General features: G+C 42.2%; 1 protein-coding gene across 3 annotated transcripts in view; it reads right to left on the reverse strand.

The window, feature by feature from the left end:
- UBE2J1 (ubiquitin conjugating enzyme E2 J1) overlaps nucleotides 1-21277 on the reverse strand; it is a 42968-nt gene that overhangs the window by 13610 nt on the left and 8081 nt on the right. Inside the window, exons 1-6 of one of the 3 annotated variants that reach the window (XM_037392722.1) lie at nucleotides 18643-18845; nucleotides 13439-13817; nucleotides 5822-5895; nucleotides 3907-4038; nucleotides 2628-2712; nucleotides 1090-1195 (exon numbers count right to left, since the gene is read on the reverse strand). In XM_037392722.1, the coding sequence (XP_037248619.1) occupies nucleotides 1090-1195; nucleotides 2628-2712; nucleotides 3907-4038; nucleotides 5822-5881 (383 nt within the window). In that variant the 5' untranslated portion in view covers nucleotides 5882-5895; nucleotides 13439-13817; nucleotides 18643-18845. Of the gene's footprint in view, nucleotides 1-1089; nucleotides 1196-2627; nucleotides 2713-3906; nucleotides 4039-5821; nucleotides 5896-13438; nucleotides 13818-18642; nucleotides 18846-21277 lie in introns of those variants that run through there. The other 2 variants (XM_037392720.1, XM_037392721.1) reach the window with 2 other exon arrangements.

Consider the following 21277-nt stretch of genomic DNA (forward strand, 5'->3'; position numbering starts at 1 on the left):
GCACTGCACTGGATTCATTCCAGTAAGTCCCTATCTTTCCTGTACCTTGACCTGGACCCAGACTCCAGATGCCTCCCCAGCGCTGACTGGATCTGTCGGCAACGCTCTTCCTAATGCAGCCCAGGACACCATTAGCCTTCTTTGCTGCAAGGGCACATTGATGCCTCATTAATAGCTTGGTGTCCACCAGGTCCCCCACTTCCAAGCTCCTTTCCAGCTGGTTGGCTGGTGTTACTCCTCTGCAGGAGTAGAACTTTGCTTTTCTTTGTTGAACCTAAGGAGGTTCCTCCAGCCCCTTGAGGTCTGGTTTATCAGCCACCTCTCCCTGATCTGTATCTTCTGCAAGCTTGCTGAGGGTGTACTCTGCCCCATCGTCCAGGCCATTAATGACACAGAATTGCACTGGTCCCACTGTGGACCTCTGAAGTACACCAGCAGTGACCAGCCTGCAGGTGACTTTGTGTTGCTTACCACACCCCTCTGAACCAGGCAGCTCAGCCAGTTCTTAATCCACCTTACTGTCCCCACTTGCCTTGGCTGTACTTCAGAGCCTCTGTATGAGGATGGTAAGGAAGACAGCACCAAAAGCCTTGCTAAAGTCAACAATAAACAACATCCACTGATTTCCCCTTGTCCACTAAGCTAATCACTTCATCAAGTCACAAATTCAATTAATTTCTTAAAAATCATTCACAAGCAGTTGTTTCAGATTTTTTTGCCATTGTTTCATTATTAAGGGAAATGATACATCATTGTTTTGGTTGTTTTCTCCCCCACCAACACTGACTATCAATTCCATCACACTGATTTTCCCTCCACACTGCAATTACTACTGTATCACAACACTAATTACATCTCTAAGCCTGAATTTCAGACAAACCTCTGAACTGACCACACAGTGCTGGAAGGAATACAGCCCTCTCAAATTATTTTGTTTAACCCTAAGTTCCAAGTTTGCACAATATTCCGGAAAAAAAAAAAAAAATATATACCCACAAGGCACAGACCTTTCTGTTATAATTGGAATAAATGCAAGAGAACAGACTGAGGCAACATAAGTTTGTACTTACAGTAACAAACAGTGCTTACTTTTTAGCAAGAGCTCTTCTTTCTTCAGGTGTATAATCTAGAGATCCTATTGCTCCTTCACCTTTGGTTGGCATAAATCCAATAATGGCTAGTAAAGCTGTTCTTACTAAAATGGGAAAACAAATACAAACAAGGTTGCAGAAACAACTGCTATGTTATCTCACTCTACACTCAGCATAGAAAAGCTGCAGTTCTGCCTGAGAAACTTCATTTTGGCTAAAGGAGTAGTCTGAATTTCATACAAGCAGCACAGGGTTTTTTGCTACACAGCAAGGCTTTCTTAAATTTTTAATAGTTATAATTATAAACTTCACATTATAAATGAAAGGTAAGGCCTCACTATTCCATCAGTCAACACAGAGAAGAAAAGCTAAGTTGTTACAAAAATGTTGCATCAATATCAAAGTTACAGTTCAAGACTTTAAAAATGGGTTCTGAAGTAAAAAAAAGTAAGGTAGAATTAACATAAAGGGGGAGGGGGGAAGAAGAGGATTCATAACATCGTCTTCTTTCTGTGCATGCTTTCTATTAGACACAAATTCTGCAATCTAGTGCACACAATCTCAGAGGTTTTCTTTTATGTAGAATTTGCTCCTTTTATGTCATCATGTTGGGGAAGAAGCTCACTTAAACACTATAACAGCAAATAACAGAATTGCCATCTAAAACATTATTTTAGACAATATCTACCCTTCGATTTTGTTTTACATGGTCATGAAATTTAAGAATTCAAGACACTTTGCTAGTAGATTTGGTATATAAATATCACATGAAGATAACTACCACAAAATAGAGATAGGATATTTACACCTCCTACTCAGAAGACAGTATTTTCTACTCAAAAAAACCAAGACACTACCAAAGTTGAAGTGGTCTGTTATAACACTCCTAAGATCTTAAGTACATATTTTATATCTGCAACTGATATTGAAAGAGATAATTGTTGCACTGTACTCAGCAAAACTAAAATTATAAAAACACAGAAATATTGCCTTAGATTGTCTGTGGCAACTCTCAATTTTTGCGATAATGAAACTTTAAAAAAAACCTGTAGAAAACATTCAGTTATTGTGAACTTGGACTACTTGGACCAAGTCTTTCCTCTTGAGTGTTCAGAAGTACAGCATCACAATTAAAAGCTGATCGCACTCCCCTCTATCAATATTCAAGCTGGTTTTAATTATACAAAAACAGGGTAAAGTAACAGGATTTAAAGTATTTTCATAAGAACAATTTTAAAAAAAACCACAAAAACAAAGAATATTTTAAGTAGTCTGCAAATTCTTAATGCTTGAGCATCCACTAAGAGCCTACCATCAGCCCTCAGTTTCTCAACCATTTCACCCAGTATTTATTTACTTATTCTCAAATCTTCCTATGTCGTTCTTTCATAACTTTACATTTCTCAAGTTCTCCTATACTTTTACTCCCTCTGTCTCCTTTTTCACTATAAATATTCCTTGTGAGATTATTTTCTTTTCAGTTTAAAGACTTAGTTGCTTGATGGGGGGAACATTTTCCAAATAACTGTTACTTACTACTCCATGAAGGCTGCCATGTTTCAGGATGATGGCCCGAGATGCTTAAACAAATTTTCTTCCCCACTTCAAACCTGCCATTGGCCTTCAAAGGAAGAAGAAAGGTATAGTAAAACATGCTGGAAGTTAACTCTTGGGTTTTAGTAAAAGTTGTAAAAAATCATGATCAAACGAATCTATATGCAAACAACACTTGATAATTACATTACTGCCAACCTCACAAAATTGGCATTCAGCTTTCTGAAAAAAAAGAATCATAGAATGGCTTGGGTTGGAAGGGAGATTAAAGATCATCTAGTTTCAACTCCCTTGCCACGCGCAGGGACACCTTCCACCAGACCAGGTTGCCCAAAGCCCATCCAGCCTGGCCTTGAGCACTCCCAGGGATGGGGCAGCCACAGCTGCTCTGGGCAGCCTGTGCCAGTGTCTCACCACCCTTGTAGTGAAGAATTCCTTCCTAGTATCCAACCTAAAGCCACCCTCTTTCAGTTTAAAGCCATTACCCCTTGTCCCACCACTACATGCCCTTGTAAAAAGTCCCCCCCCAGCTTTCTCGGAGACCCCCTTTAGGTACTGGAAGGCTGCTACGAGGTCTCCCTGGAGCCTTCTTTTCTCCAGGCTGAACAACCCCAACTCTCTCAGCTTGTCTTCACAGGAGAGGTGCTCCAGCCCTCTGATCATCTTCGTGGCCCTCCTCTGGACTCACTCCAACAGGTCCATGTCCTTCTTACGTTGGGAGCTCCACAGCTGAATGCAATATTTTAGGTGGAGTCTCACAAGAGTGGAGTAGAGGAAGAGTCCCTCAGCCATCTACCTCTATTCATGCATGAAGAAACCCTTAATTGATATCTCACATGTTCCAGTGTGACACAGTGGCTTGCCTGTTGCTCCTGTAACCCACACACCACATATAGAGAGCCTGAAAAGCTATAGCTCTATGAAACTATGCACAAATGTGTGCCTTTGCCCCAAACCATAGGTCTGCCTTCCGACATGTGACCAATGTCTCCAACAGAAACCAAGAGAGCCCATGGAGAGAAGGTTAAGCAATCATATCAGCAATGTGATGACTCCTAGAGTAAAATTTCATATATTAGGTGCAAAGCTTCATGTAATTACAGAATACCAAAGTCACTTCTGGTCTTAAATCAGCAGCAGTAACTGTACTATGCCACCTCTCTTACCAAAATTATAATAATTTAAATGCCAAGAATATTTCTCAGACATCTACATTTCAATTGATGATGTAAAAAGGAAAAAAACTGGTAAACATGCTTACCGTCAGCAAAATAATGCTGGGTGGTTTCATGGGATATTCAGGTGGTAGTACTATTCGCCCGTGATAAATCCCTCCATCGAAATCTGAATCTGGAGGGCCTCTAACAGTAAAATGCCATTCAAAAAGATTATCCTAAAATGCCCCCATCAAAGGGAGATTAAAAAAAAAAAGGGAAAAGTGCGTCAAAGTAGTAAACAACTAAAAACAATTTTCTTGACCAAGGACAGTCCGCAGCAGAAATTTTAAGAAGTCAAAATCAAATGAAAATTAAGATAACCAACACAGCACTAAGATTCTGGTTAAAAGGATAAAATATTATAGCTTTCCGGTATTTTTCTTACACAACAGCTTTTTTTGAAACCCTCAAATTCATTATGCAAAACTCTTGTCATAACTGATACAACTAGATACCCAACTAGATACAACTTAATACCCAACACATGGAAAACTGTCTTTGCACCAGTGAATCATTTCTGGAGAACCAAAGGGAGACCCAGCCCAAAAAAGAATATTAATGACAGCATCCTCAAAGCCCCTTCCATGACCAAGTCAACACAGGGACTTGACACACACCCCAGAGAAATCCCATCCTCTTTTGCTCCTCCATAAACAATTTTTAAACAGCTACTGTGCCTTACTGCACAACAGGTACACTTTCCAATTTGGAAAACTATTTTCAATGGACATCTACATAACTTCTCTTCAAGCATTATTTCTTCAGGGTTCTGCATTTGGCTTTGTGTATCAGATCTCACAGTGCCCACAACTCCCTGAATATTTACAAGCAGAACAACTCCTACTATTAATACAGGAGTCCAAATGAGGTTTGCTGTCAGTAAACAAGATCTCTCAACTAACGCTGAACACTGGTACCAGAGGGCTGTGACAACCTAGTTACGATTTTTTCAAGGATGGGAGGTAACTGGCAACACTTCCAGCATTTCTGTTCATTTGCCACTGTTCTCTTCCCGGCAAGTCACTGTTCTAACCCAGAAATAAGATCTTCATGTAAGTTACAAGTAATAGCATGAATTAATCCTTACATTTCACCACAGGAAGGGGAAACACAAGGTACAGATGACAACTAGTTGGTAATAACATGTATTTCATAGTACCTAGGAACACACTATTTTCTGTATGTTAGGTGCACTACATATTTCTGTGAACAGCTAAATCAACCCCCTAAACAGAATACCACAGAACATTGCCTTTTTTACTATTCCAGTGAAATCAGAAGGTGTTTCTGTTTAAGCTTCTAACCACCAGAACTTCACTGCCCTATTAGCCCAAAAACTTCACTGGGCATTTAGAAGACCTCAAGAAGCTACTATTTAAGCAAAATCTAAGCATTCTCTCTTACAACGCACCCAGAATTGCACCCATTTATATTTTTTACAGGTTGGTTTGTATGCAAAGTAGTGAACCCTAATAGATCACCTAGGCTTAAGAATTTTGTTGAACAACTCAGCAACTGAGCCAGATGTCAGGTTTGGGTGTTGTCTTAGTTTCCGCTGGGATAGAGTTAATTTTCTTCTTAGTAGCTAGTACAATGTTGTGGTTTGATGTACACCAGGACAGGTGTAAAAAGCTTAACTTAAACATAATGCATTTATGTAGTCTCAGGAAGCAGGACTGGGGGAATAAACATACTATATCTGTGCAACAAAATTACTCCGGTCCAACGTAAAATGGGTATTAATGTATTTTCACTAACAACCTGGAACTACAATACCATTAAAGTGGAATTCTGCTGTTGATTTCCATCATAGGAAAAAAAGAACTGAATCAATTTTAAATGTTCTGCTAGCATCTAAATAGGTACGTTTTAAATATATATGCACATAGAGAACTTAGAAAGCGTGTATATATAACACAGCCTAATTACAAGTTCTTGCAAACATACAGAGAAACAAACCTCCAAAGGCTGTGCGTGATAATGATCTGTAGGATCCTTCAGTTCTGCAGCCTCTTTCATCAAACGTTTGACAGCTGAAAAAGAGAAAGTGTAAGACATGAAAATAAAGAAAAAAAATTCATACACATCACATACAAAAATAGATAAATATTTCTTGAACAGCTCCTTTCAGCTAATGTTTTTCAGCACACCCCAGCTTCTTCACTGGAGTTAATAATCCAAGACACAATATAAATTACTCATGCTGAATAAACCTTAAATGACTTATACAAGCACAAAGTTATGAAAAATATGTTGCATGGCCACAGACTTTCTCAACACTGAACAATGGGACTAAAGTAGTTTTACATTAATAATTGCACCAAACACATAAGGAAAAACATAGGTGCCATTAACAGAGTTTCAGACTTTAAATACAAGATGTACAAGACTTACAACCTCAACACCTTTATCATAAAGGACATCACGTGCATCTTTTAACAACTGCTGAAAAGCTTTATCCTGACACCTCCCATGACTGTTACATGACTACTCCCTTAACTATTCCAAAGAAGGTCACAGTAAAGTTTGGGAGAAATCAACATAGCAATAATACAAGGAGATAAAAGTTTTATACTGGATCTGAAAAAAACATATGCCCAGCCAGAAAAATTCACCCAGGGCCTTTGCAGTTTGAACCTGCTACTGAGTGTAGACACACAGGTATTTTCCTATCTTAAATTCAGGATAGACATTAGTTACCCTCTCCAATCTTCTACTTCGGAACCACCAGCACAATCTGTATTTTCTGCGCCTCCCTTTTCCTTCCCCTCCAATAAGTTCTGATACACCACTTGTCCTGTCAGGTGCCCTCATGTGCATCATGCATAAATGCCTAACAAAGAACTCAGCCAAACCAAAGAGCAGACCTAAACATAAAAAGTAAGAACTACAGACAAGAAATTCAAGAATGCCATCTCATTAATAAGGTTAGGTAGGAAGTTCTTACTCCCTCCTTACTTACTGGAAAAAGTTCAAATACCAGTTACCTCTTTAAGTAATTACATAGGAGCAGGATCCCATAATCCACCCTCCACATTCAGTTCAAACCACAGAAGTCCCTCCCACTCATGTAATTATCTAAAGGAGAAACACTACCCAAATCCCCTTACATGTAAGCATAAAGACATGGTGAAAGTGAACTGTAGTTCCTTGATTTACAAAGCCTGACATCACCACCTGACTGTAGGCTGTGTAGAACACTCAGACTCCAGGGCTTTACTCACTCTCATGACACTGTGAGGGAAGCTACTCTAAACTTCCTGCAGAGGAATTTTGATTTCAATCTACTGTGAAAAGTTCTTTTCCTCCTTCACGCTTCTTGACAGCTATAAACAACAGCTCAAAGTTTGAGAATGTCACTTCTTACAACGGAAGAAGCAAACAGACTGTGGAAATTTGCTGTTGCCTGTTGTCCCAATTCTGCTGCTGCCAGGGGGAGGTGTCAGCATCCCGCCTCTGCTGAAAAAGTTTGTCTCTTTCATCTGCATTAAGGTTTACCAGTTCATTAACGAGGAATAATAAGAAAACCAGCCTGGACCAGAAAAATCTTCAGACCCAGCACTGCTCCATAGCCAACAAGCCTGGATTCTTGCCTTCAGAAGAGTGGCATGCACCAGGATGAGCTAATTCAGGAGCAAACACCTCACAAAGCAGAAGGGTAACTATAACAAAACTGAGAACATATATAATGAAACCTAACAAAGACAGAATAGTCACGGACGAGGCAGACAACTCTGTTACCAGGATTTCCCAGATGAGGGATCAACAGAAAAGAAATACAGTCCCCCTATATCAGCATTACATGCAATTACTCATATTAACTGAGGGAAAGCTAACCATTAGAGAGGGAAAAAAAATTTCAAGACCATTCTATGTAAGTCTGCTGACACTCAGAGAAAGGCCTGTACCCAGCGTACCAGCCTAAAACTGGGAGTGGAATCACTGGTAAAGCACACTTGCACCTTGGATTCGTCCCAGAAGGAACAGCCTTTTACAGCTTCAGCTCCACGGCTGTAACCTGGGTGCTGGCATGCAGGAACAGAGAAACCACAGGTTTGTACTGAGAAGTAACAGAGACAGCAGCCAGGTGGGGAAAGCAAGCAGGTGGGCTCCTGTTAAGTAGAATTTGAAACAGAAGCAAATTAAAGCATGGGGGTTTAACATATTTTTGTATTTAATTAACAGTGACAGTGATGCTGTATGTATTTTCTCATAGCATTATTTTTCTATCAAGGAGCCAGAATATAGATATTTTACGAAGCCAGCATAAAATACACTGAAAGAATATGAAATTTTGTTCCACTCAGAGCATAAAATACAGCAAAATATACAACTTCACTTTTGTATACCATAGTGATAATTTGCTTATAATAAGTTTTCAGTATTAAGCAACCTAGGTTACCTTAAGAAAAAGCAGCACAAGTATATGAAGAAAGGCTGAGAAAAAGCAGCACATTATGAAGAAGGGCTGAGAGTTGGGGCTGTTCAGCCTGAAGAAATGAAGGTTCTGAGGAGACCTGTTGTGGCCTTTCAATACTTACAATGGGCTTATAAGACAGACGTTTTACCACAGTCTGTAGTGATAGGACAAGGGTCATTTTTTTTATTTTTTTTTTTTAACTGAAAGAATAGGTTTACATTGGACATAAAGAAGAAATTCCTTATGATGAGCATAGTAAAACACTGGAACAGGTTTCCCATAGAAGCTGTGGATGCCCCATCCCTGGAAGTGTTCACAGGTAGGTTGGGCAGGCCTCAGAGCAACCTGGTGTAGTGGAAGGTGTCCTTGCCCATGGCAGGAAGGTCGGACTAACTAAGCTTTAAAGGTCCCTTCCAGCTGTCCTGGTTTTGGCCCAGATTGAGTTAACTTTCTTTTTAGTAGCTGGTACAGTGCTGTGTTTTGGATTTGGTGCGAAAATAATGTTGATAACATACTAATGTTTTTAGTTGTTACCAAGTAAAGTTTATACTAAGCCAAGGACTCTTCAGTTCCCTACGCCCTACCAGCAAGAAATCTGGATGGACACAAGAAATTGGGAGGGGACAGAGTCAGGACAGCTGACACAAACTAGCCAAAGGGATACTCCATACCATACAATATCACGTTCAGTATATAAAGCTGGGGGAAGAAGGAAGGGGAAGACATTTGGGGTTACAGTGTTTGTCTTCCCAGTAATGCAGAGAGAGCCCTGCTTTCCTGGAGATGGCTGAACACCTGCCTGCCGAGGGGAAGTGGTCAATGTATTCCTTGTTTTGCTTTGCTTGTGTGCACAGCTTCTGGCCTACCTATTAAACTGCCTTTATCTCAACCCATGAGTTTTCTCACTTTTCCGATTCTCTCCCCCATCCTGACGTGGCAGGGAAGGGAGTGAGCGCGCGGCTGTGTGGGGCTTAGTTGCTGGCCAGGGTTAAACCACGACACCAACCCAAACCATTCTGTGCTTCTATTTCCACATTGCTGAAAAATGCCAACTGACAGACCACAAAGAACAGCCTGGACTGATAAAGGTTCGTTCTGAGAATGTGTGATCCAGCGGCAAAAACATGAAACTGTTTCTTCTTTAAGCACAGCTGCAGTATTCACAAAAACAGCCACTCCTTTGGCTACTACAAAACACGACAAAAGAAACAAACGTAATTCACAGTCTGCCTGCAACAAGTACAGGACATTCTTATCCAAACTTCATTACAAAGAGTTTTGATGCAAAATATAGTATTTCAACCCACTTAAAATCAAACTGAGTCATCTGAGTAAATGTCTGGCTATGGCGCTTTTGAAAAATGAGAACAGTTGGGGCCATTCAAAATAAAGAATTGCAAACTGTCAATAAAGTCAAAATGTACCACAAATTCAACCAAAAAAAAAAAAAAAAGAAAACAACAACAAAAAAAAGACACATTCAGTTTGTTGAAGACAAGTTTTAGATACAAAATAATGAAGGTATTTTTTAACATGGCATGACTGTCAGCATGAAAAATAACAATGCTTTCACAGGTATACTCTGCAACAATTTATCATAATGTTCACTGAAATTAAATACTGAGGAAATTAAGTTTCTGGACTAACTCTAGAGAGCAAAGGAGAGTTCCCACCCTGGCAGGAGGCGCAGGAGCTCTCCACTGCTCTGGGGAGGAAAGGAAAGAGAGGGTGCTATGGGCCAGAGGCTCTGCCTGACAATTGCCTCCTGTATTGCACCAAACTCATAGAATTTTTCTGAAAAGCAAAACCACAGATGTTAAAAACCTGAGAATCAAATTGAAAGCTTGCTTTAGAATTGAGCAGCAGCGGAATAACACAATAAGCAAAATTTGTATAATCTATGCATATAAGATTTGTAGATTCACTTCTGTCAAAAACCATCCTGGTCAAATCCTACTTTTATTAACATTTATGTTAAGCTATCCTGAACTTTCTGTTCAACCCAACTGCTTGTCTTGGATACACCTTGAAGTCACATTCCAGTACTCCTGCTATCACACCCAACTAGACTAGTCTGCACCTGGTGACTGGAAAATCCTTCTGTACACAGAAAATACAAGTGATCAGTCTTCATAAATGTCAATATTACTGCTTAAAGAGACGAGATTTGAACATCGGTGGTGTTCTCTTACTAAAATATTACACCTTTGTTTAAAAAAAAAAGCAAATCATAGTCTTAAAATAAAGCAATTGTATTTAGCCTTACAGAGCTCTGTTAGTAGTCTTCTGAATTTAATAAGGAATAACTTCAGTTCATTTTTACATTATCAGTGAACAGTAAATGTTGCAATCAAATGAGCTGATCAAGGCTACATTAACGTTAACATAACACACAACATTGCAACAGGATTTATTCCAGCATAATGAAGTTGTGTACTTTTGCTCACTGGAAGTTCTGAAAATCTGATACAAGTTCCAGCTCTCTCCAACACTCAAAACCCCAAACCCCAGAAACCATTACAAGCCTCCTAAAGATCTGCTGCAACTTATCTACAAAATGCAATGGTACTCGGGTACAAAAGCTCAACAGGAGAAACAGACCCAGGGGAGACCAGCAGTAGTGGTGAGGTGGGTGACATTGTAATCAAAATCACATTTGGAAGCACGGGGAGGGCGAGGTCACAGTCAGCAAGGCTCAGCCCCTTGTACTTTCTCACATGAAGAGACAGCATTTTCTGCACGTAAAGATGATTGCGGCATCACCAGTGAAACAAATTCATATTTAAGTGATACGGGATGTGCATGACAGTATCTTCCTCAAATGGATAGCAACCATTTCATTCTACCAAATTTCAGTTCTTCTGTTTGAGAAAAAGAAAGCACATTAAAAAAAACCACAACCAAACAACTCACAAACAACCAAAGGAACCCAAAACAGCTGGTATAAAGCTAGAGATCCCTAATTTTTCAAGTTGACTTACCTGATCTGGAAAAAAAAAGGAATAAAACAACCTGATAGCTTTTACTGCTTTAGCAAATGCTTGCTGCTTTTGGGGTTTTTTTAATGGCTTCTATTTTTTTTCCCCTTCATTTTAAGTAAGATTAAGAGGTCCACTCAGAAGAAATACAGAAAAAGTAATACTTTTTTCCCATGGCTCTGCTGACCAAGGCAGCATAAGTAAGGATGCAATTTATTTATTGAATCCAGTTTTTCCAATGGATTAGTAAAACTCTTCTAAAGTTTCTCTGGGATGAAGGGGTTTATAACTACTCAACCCACTTCAGCTATTAGCAAAATACAAGACATCTTTGTTACATGTTTGTCCGCTAATGATGCTATCTACAACTAGGAAAAATATTAGACACTAATACTAGAAAAATTAAAAAATTGAAATCACATAATCAATTTTAGACAAGCATCAAGGCCCTTCAATTAGATGATGCATATGTCATGGATGACATTTTGGGAAACTTTTATTAAATCAAGCTGGCTTTGGTTTTTGCCCCTCCACTTAATACCTGACCACTGAGCCAAGAGTGCCTGACCCATGGCTGGCATAACCACCAAGTGCACAGTGTCACCTGCTGAGCCACCACCACCAGGCCTCACTGCAGCCCAAAGCACCCAGGTATCCATTCACTCAAACTGCCTGTATTTGTATTTGAAAGAAAATTCCATTTACTTTTAAATTTCACATAAGGGAAAGAAAAAAACAGTGAATCACAGTCAGTCAGTAGTTCAACTGCACAAAGACAGGATCATGCAATTAAAAAAAAAGTCAGGATTACATTTACGTGTAAAGTAAGACTTCTTGTAAAATGACAACACTCAATGAGCTTTGACATTTTAAGTAAAAAAAAAATCATGTTAAATGTGGTCACTAAAGCATGCAAGAAAACATTTAAAACAAAAAGTCATAGCAGACTGGAGACTTATGAAATACTTTTACTACAGCTCTTTGATATGGAGAATGGTATTTTTTTAATTAGTGTTGTACTCTAGAGAATGGTTTATTAAATCTAAACATACAGAGACTCTAACAGGCTCACAGCAACCTGCACAGTGTCACTGGGTAATTGTGTGTCACCTACTCCATTGTGGATGTGTTTTTCCTGGACAGCTTAGAACCTGTGAATGATTATATGACCATTAGAGAATTAAAAGCAATAACAGGGGAGGGAAAGCGGGCTTGACACAAAAGTGCCCTGAAATATAAATTACAATCCTTTTGCAGAACAGCGTGTCAAATAGTATCTACTTTAGAAATAAACCCACATTACCACTTTCAAGTGCCCTCCACATTACTAATGCTTATCTCCTGTACCATGCCATGACTTTATTGGTTTTGCCCCCCCCTTCTTAACCCTTGTGAGTCCACTTCTGTCTTTAAACAGACTTTTCAGTTCCTGTATATATTTTTGTATGTAATTTCACAAAAATGTGACTATGTCAGAAAAATTTGCGTAGCAGTTTACAGTCACTTAATTTTTAATCAAGATCACATTTAAGTTTTATTAGGACAGAGATACCTGATCTTTCTTCATTTAAAAAAAAAAAAAAAAAGGACACACATCTCAGTTGCATCCACACAGAATAAAATCCCTGGAAGACAGATGAGACTTCCAGTTGGGCAAGCCCTTAAAGCACTAATGAGGAGAACATACTACATACCCTGCTTCTTTAAAGCTCTTTTCCAAAGTGTTCCCTACTGCTTCTGTCTATGATGGGAAGTGGACTACACAAACCTTAGCTCTGACAACTCAGCAACAGAAGTATGTACAAACAGGCATACCAGCAACACACCATGCAAAGACTTTGATTTTTAGAACTAGAAAACCAGCAGTGGAAGCAACCATAACACTGACGATTCCTTCCATACTACCAGTGGAAGTATGGAAGTATGGAAGTGAAAAAACTACAAAACCACCTTATCAAACCTACACCTCCAGAGCTAGAGGAACGGGCATAATGAAGAGTCGTCAAAACTTCAAACTCAGGTGAACAGCACCACCATTTTAAAGTTGTCTCCACCGAAATCTACTGTAGTTTCAACATTATTCTAAACATCATCATCTGTGGAACACTGTTTCTCCATACTATAGAATCACATTTCTTTGTCTAAGTAAAAGCAAATGAAGATAACGAGGTTGCTCACCATTCACTGCCTCGGTGATGTTCTTCACTAGTCAAGTTCCAATTTTATGCAGATCTCAAGTAACAAGACAAAACAATTGTTCTTACAAAACTGAAATGTGCCATTGCAGAAATGTAACAACTGTCTGGGGCAGCCATATGTTCCCACACTGCTTTTCTTTTAGAATTTGGTTTGGCAGTTCCTTTGACTTCTGGTACAAAACAAATGGAAACACCACTTATCAAGAGACAGGCCAGCTGCTTTCCATCTTCAGGGTCCCAGATACATCCTTTTCCATGACCCACAAGCCTCCTGAATAGCTGCTTTACATCTTCACAGCCTCACATATATCCTTTTGCAAGACCCACAAGCCTCTTATGCTCACATAAAGTATTGACAACTGTAAAAAAAGAATACTTTTAATTAGTCTAGTCTCTCTTTCCGTTCACCCTCAGAAAGGACAGACCTTTAGTCCTCATTTCCCTCAGAGCAGCAGGAAGTACAGTACTCTTCCCGAAAGTATAATTCAAGACAACTGTTCAGTCAACACAAAGGGAGATAAAACTTATCAAATTAAGGTCCTTGTTGAATGTACTAAGATCAAACACTGTCTTCAGCCTTAATAAATCCGTTAACATCCATTCAACTTTTTAGTTTTAAAACATTCTATCTTTATTTCATACATGGAAGGTACTCAGCAGCACAATACCTACTGGCCATTTTCTACTAACTGGTTTTAATTAACAAAGAACTGATGCGTGTTTGTTGACAAGGAACACTTCTTACTTGTAAAAAGTGGAGAAAAAAGTATAGTTTGTAGGAAAAGCAGTAAATGTGTTGAAGATGACAGCTAAGAAGATCACTATCTCAGCACGTTATGTTCCTTGTGCGTCCAAGATCCAAAAGCCCTGTCTCTGGGCAGCAAATGCAGGACACGCACCATGCCTCCCTCCGCCTGCTCTCCCCAGTCATCCAGGGCCCTCACTAGCCAATTCTAGATGAGGCGGCCTGCTGAAAACAAACAAAAAGCTGCCCAAAACGAGTACTATTGTTTGTGGGCCATATGCAAGTCACTGTAAGTAGCCGTTCACAATTCTTCAAGTGTGTCTGTGCTAAATACCTGCTCAGAAGACTGGTAACATCCTACACGAAAGAGGGAGACCGTCACTACAAAAACAGTGACTGCAAGATCTGGTGTCTGATCTTGCAGCGGGCTAAGGGTCACAGCTCTTGGAAAAAAAGTAAAGAGATTATTCCAAGTAGCTGTGTTATAAATTTCAGAAAATAGGGATGTTCCCGCAGCATGAAGAGGATGAAATCTGTGCTTTAGTCAGCTGAGCTTTAATATTGATGGGAGAGGTTTATCAGCCATATGGTAGCAGGCTGATATACAGTGACTAATCCATTTTGAAATCCTAAGACAGAAAATAGCTTGCCCTTTTACAGGTGCCAAAAATAGACATAAAATGTGAAGCAACATCTTAAAAGGCTTTGCTTTATTGAAGTAATACAAAGAAGCCTGAAGTGTGGAGCGTGAAATTTCTTCCCTTCCAAAATTAATGGTCTTTTGAGAAAGGAAAAGAAATAATGTTCAAAGATGGCGTGAGGAGACAGCTTCAGGTGAACGCCTCCATACCTCTGTGCCCTTATAGAGGGTAACTGACAGGAGCCAGCAGCAGCTCAGCACACCACCCTCACCAAGTCCAGACCTTGGTGTACCTGTGGTAAACAGAGACCTGCCAAAGCACCAGCTGCACTGCTTCTCATCAACAGAGACACTATTCCCCTGCATACTACTTGTTTCACGTGGAGGGGAGTTACCATCTTTCAGCGACGTTGGGATGAATTAACATTAGCTAGAGAAACTGGGAAAAGGAAGAAGATTAATATATTGACTAGGAACAATTAGCAGCAGCACAAAGTTGTGTAGCAATATAGCTCTTCATGCAGTCTATTTTAAAGCACACAAAAAGAAAGGCACTAAGAGCCTAATCAATCCTCATTCATTAATCTGGCCTAGCACACCTACTCACAGAAGGATGATTCCATGTAGCCATGTATAACCATAGAAGAACTTCGGTTCCTGTCCTACCTCTACAGCAGAATTAATTAAAAGGCTTAAAAGGAAGATCAAAGCACAGGTTTCTTGAACAAAATTTTCCTACTTCAAATGTGTTTTCCTCTACAATATTTCAGATAAAGCCTACTATAATCATTAAAATAACTTACACTAAAACTGTAAGCAGTATTTACCTTCTTTAAAACTACTGAGAAGACAGATGTCACCATCTGCAATCAAGAGTTTGCTCAAGTCCAAAACCAGATTTGATAGAAACATAGAATTAAGTTGGAAAAGACCTTTAAGATCATCAAGTCCAATTGCTAACCTAACACTGCCAAGGCCACCACTAAACCATGGCCCTAACCACATCTATGCATTTTTTTAAACACTTCCAAGGATGGCGATTCCACCACTTCCCCGGGCAGCCTGTTCCAATGTTTCAACATCCTTTCAGTGAAGACATTTTCCATAATATCCTATCTAAAACTCTCCTAGCACAACTTGAGGCCATTTCCTCTTGTCCTATCATTTGTTACCTGGGAGAAGAGACCGACCCCACCTGCCCACAGCCTCCTTTCAGGCAGCTGTAGAGAGCGATAAGGTCTCCCCTCAGCCTCCTTCCCTCCAGGCTAAACAGCCCCAGTTCCCTCAGCTGCTGCTCATCAGACTTGTGCTCCAGACCCTTCCCCAGCTCCGCTGCCCTGCTCTGGACACGCTCCAGCACCTCAGCATCTTTCTTACAGCAAGGGGCCCAAAACTGAACACAGTATTTGAGGTGCTGCCAGGAGACTTCAACAGGAGAAGCCTCTTCCGCAGGCACAAAACGATTACTTTTTTCACTCTCTCAAGATAGCACATTCCAAATCCCTAAAGCTGACCCGGCCTTAAAGGTTAGCAGCTTGGTTCTTCCTCTATTCAAGTCAGAGCAACAAGAACAGGCACAAGGACATCTACTGGTTCTAAAGCCTTAGAGGGCTCAGTCACCAAAATAAACACTTCAGTCCACAGATGATAAACCATCTGAAACAGGAAACATGATGGATTTGATTTTATGTCGTTCAGTGCATTCACGTCAATTAAAACCACTGCAATATGAGAACGCTCTACATGTCCATCTTAAGCCATCAGCTGAATGGCAAGTGTAAGGTACCATCGTTAAACTGCACATGCAACTGTAACAAGATAGGAATTGTAAAACTTACACAAAAATATTAAATAATCACATATGCTTATCTACCCGATTAGCAAGAGAAGTGCCAGACTAAAGATAACGGCTATACACAATTACAGCCAACTAAATCTAATGGACAACAACTGCTGAAGAAACAGTATTTTTTTTTTATTTATTCAATAGCTTTTCATCCATCTTTTTTAAACAGAGATGTCACATATATTAAGCGGCTATTGAAATGAGTGGTTTAAATCATCTTACAGAGATTTTTAAAGTGATTTAAATCATTTATAGACTTTCAGCATCCATATGGAAAGAAATAATTTATTACATTAATATGCTATAGAGCAAGTTTAATTTGGGAAAGCAATATTGACCCACTGTATGAACTGTTCATCTTTGCCAAGTAAGGTTCATTTTACTATGGAACAGCACAGGTACTAAAAATCAGCTCCTGTAAAGGAACTTGTTTTCTCTTGAAAACAAGGGGGACTAGTAACAACAGAGGGGAAGAACATTTCTAATTAAGCCACAAGTATTTGCCCTCCACACCCAGATCCCAGGAGGCTGTCATAAAGCACACCACCACTATTTCCAATGACGTGGCAAACCATAACTAGTGAGCACATTTGTGTGACTTTGTAAATTCACATACGTAACACATCTGGCATATCTCAGAAAAAAAAAAAAAAAAAGGTCCTCCTTCCTGATACTTCAAACTATAACAAGTACTTCATTTGCTTTGTGATCCTTCTTATGTTTCAGTTATGCGACTTTGGTGTGAGGGCGAGGGATATAATTTAGCAATAGATTCATCATCCACATGAGGCATGTTTTGCAAATAAACCTGTCATTTACATTTGTAAGGTACAAGTCATCATAACACTCAGTTTCTCCCCACCTCCCAGGCTGGTAATAGGACAGTATGATTAAAGAATAAAGCCACTATTCATCATAATAATAGGAAGCTAACAATATCTATTTCCCAAAACCTGATTAGAGGAAAGCTGGGGCAGAATAGCAACCAACACACAAACCCAACTGGCCCTTGCAACTTGGGGAAGAGGTTTTTGGCTCAGCAGCAGCGGCAGGCCTCCAGCTGCACGCGCAGCTCCCAGGTGAAGCCCAGCTCAGCCAGCGAGGGGCCGCTGCTCCAGCACAGCCGGACAGGAAGGTCCCCACCTGTCTCCAGTTTCCCTTCCTAGGAAGCAAGACCTTCCCTTCCAGCGCTGCTTCTCGAGATATCTCCAACATCTCGAGGCACCTCTCTCACAAAGATTTACAAGAAAGTCTAGGAGGTAAAAGGCATGAATTTTAACACAGAATCCCACGAACACATGTAAATACAGCGCATACGGTAACACTTCTATAAAACAAACTTTTAGGCCACCCAAACTAAGCTATGGTTGTCCCCTCACACGCACCTACTTGGAAAGGAGGCGATACCCAGGGGAACAGGGCTCAGCCACCTGGAGAAAAAGGTACGCTTCGACGAACCAGCAAAAAAGCATGGGCACACACACACACCCCCCCGGGCAGCCGGGGCGTTCCCAGCGTTGCGAACCGACTTCAGCTCCGAGGGAGTCCTCAACGCCACCGCGCTGCGGGCAGCGGGGACCCGGCCCGCCTCCGCCCCGGCCCCGGCGCGCAGCCGACCCGCACCCGTGGGCGTCGCCGCGGCCCCGGGCCGCCATCCCGCCTCCCCTCCGCGGCCTCGGCCCGGCCGCTGCACCTGTCCCGCCGCACCCCGGGAGGCGACAGCCGGCACCGGCCCCCGAACCCTCCGCGAACCGCGGCGGCCCCGGGGCGGGCACAGCCGCCCGCCCACCTTGGCAAGCGGCGGCCTGGGCAGCCTGAGGCACGGCCGCGCCCCCCCGCCCGGCCCAGCCGCCCCCCCCTGCCCGGCCCAGCCGCCCCCCGCCCGGCCGCGGCCTGCAGGCGAGGCCGGCGACCGCCTCCCTGGCGCCCAGCGGGGCCTACCGCGCCACCTACCCGGGCTCTTGAGGTTGTACCGGGCCTCCATGGCAGCCGGCACCGCTCGCTCGCTCTCTCCCTCCGCAGCGTCTCCGGCAGCGGGGGCCGGGGCCGGAGGAGGAGAAAGGCCGGGCCCAGCCCAGCCCGCCTCCCCTCGCCTCGGGAAACTCCCCTGACGTGGCAGCGGCGGCAGCAGCCCCGCCGTGACCGCGGAGGGAGGCACCTGCCGCGCCGGCACCGCCCCCGGGGCCTCGTCGTCCCCGCCCCGCGGCCCGGCCCCGCGGGGTGGCCGGCGGCAGGGCCCGCCCAAGCCGGGCAGCGCCGGAGCAGGGAGCAGGCCGCGCAGCCGGGGCGGGCGGCGGGGGCGCGGCAGGGCCGGCCGGCGGGCGGGCAGTCCGTACGGCTGCGCTGCACAAGTGGGAATTCCCAGGCCGCCCTTCCTTCCCTGTGGCAGCGTGGGGGAAGCAGCTGGTCTCCAGCAGCGATAGCTGACGCCGGGCCCCGCAGCAGAGCGGCGGCTCCGGGCGCAGGGGCTGCGAGGCGATGCCGCAGTCTTTAGGCCGCGGCTCTGCCGTGGTGGCTGCGGCCGTGACGCTGCCCCCGCGCCCCCTCTCCCCTCAGGCTCCAACCGCAGCTGCCATGGGGTGAGGTGCCCCAAGACCTCTTGGCAAGAGCCGATTGTTTCGTAAACTGGGGGCTTAGACAAGGGGCTTCCGGGACCCCACAGATCCACCGACACCCCCCTAACCCCCCCCCCCCCGAAAGACTTAACCATCCTCTCAAGACTTAGCAGCATCTTGTTTGTTGGTTTTCAGGATCGCAAAAGACTGAAATGGTGTCATGACACCAACGATCGATCGTTAATTTAGGCAAGAATTAACTAGCAGGAGCTTGACTTGATGAGGAAATCACTCCATGCCGCAATGCCAGAGGAGTATTTGTTTGCACCTACAACTTTGGTTTCTCTCCCACCTGGTTACAGCCACAGTACACTTGGGATAGCACTTTTAAAAATTTATATTTAAGGAAATACATAAATTAAAGTGGTTATAATCTCTGCAGTCACTTTCCCTTTAATTCAGTACAAGCTGTAAAACAGAAACATCTCAGCTTTTATGTGCTTGTCTTCAATAGCATAAGCTTGAAACTCATGGCTCTAGTTCATGATTTGTCCTTAATTTCACCCATGTTTCTCTAACATTCTTTTAAATCATCTTTACAAAAATAGTTTTTTCATGTTTTGATGTCTTAGTTGTCTTTTCTTTGAACAGCAATGGAGTGCAGTTGTAAACAAAAACATTTGAGTTTTTCACCTCCTCATGTTCTCAGAATTGCAAAACAAGGTGTTACTCTTCGCTTACCTGTTCTGTTGCACAGTAATGCGGGGGAAACAGCAATAAATCAATAAAGCAACTTTACTCCACCCTAACAAGTAGCTGAATTTTCAAAGGGGCAAAGTGATGTTCCTTTTTACAGGACAAAGCACTACAAATAATGTAAAGTACAGATAATTATATATAGCAGAAAGGAAGGGATAGCATCAGACCTTGGGGTTCCCTCTTACACCAAAAGCACCCCAGGGTACATTTGATGGCCAGAAACTCTTGAGGACATCTCAGCATTTCTGGCTAAAAATGGCTGATCTGACTGCTGGAGATGGTGAGCTGCAGGCACTGGTTGTCGTGCTTACAAACTGTTTTGGTTGTTCTTAGCAGGTATGTCCCACCTTTCCTCATTTGCCAGAGCCATCTTGCTGTGTGGTAGGAGAAGGCCTCTGGGACCATCTGTGACTACACCTTGCCTTTCCCCAACGTAGGACAGCAGTATTTTGCATTTGAAAATCTGAATTTCCATGTAAAAAGTTCTGAGATCTATTTTGATCAAAGATAATTTTTTAAATGGTATTATAATATGAATAATGGCATGAATCAAGAAGTGATAGTTATCATGAACTACTTAAGAGTAATGCGGAGTTTGGCTTTCCCTTCTGGGCTCTGGCTTTTGACCCTGACCACACTTACAAGGTCATTTTATATAGTTCAAGGAGGAAGCACCTGCTGTTAACATGCAACTTGGGCTTTTAGCTAAAAAGAGAAATACACAGGCACTGTAACTACATGACAGCTAAGCACTATTGAAAATAAGCTGAATAGACCTAAATTTTAAGTAACAGAAATTCACTGATAGGATGTATACATTGTCCCTATTTAAGCAAGCTACGTTGTGGCCTGGCTGGGTGCTGGGGCAATCGCCACGTGAAATTGTGCAGAGCTAGCAATACAAGACCGCTTTCATTTTGAGATGTATTATTAGTTAAAAATCAGAGCTGCAGGAGGTGAATGCTGCCAGATGAAACTGCTGATTCCTGTGAGGTAGTCAGCATATGAGGAGAAATCTGGGGATTAATTCCCAGCCCCTCATGGCAGCAGCTGCTTGGGGCAGACAAGGAGCAGGGACAGCACCGATCTTGCACAGTCAGCGTTACACGTCCCCACCAGCAGCCTCCCTCCTCTTCCTGCCTCTGATCAAAAATGCCCTTTGGATTTGTGTTTTCATCTGCCTTTTGTTTAGACTTTTGCACAGAGAAGCCATTTTGTGCTAGAACTTGTGAGTTTTTTACAATTAACAGCCAAATATAGTAGCAAAATTGCAT

The sequence above is a fragment of the Falco rusticolus genome, chromosome 6 (assembly GCF_015220075.1).
Source record: "Falco rusticolus isolate bFalRus1 chromosome 6, bFalRus1.pri, whole genome shotgun sequence".
NCBI classification, from domain to species: Eukaryota; Metazoa; Chordata; class Aves; order Falconiformes; family Falconidae; genus Falco; species Falco rusticolus.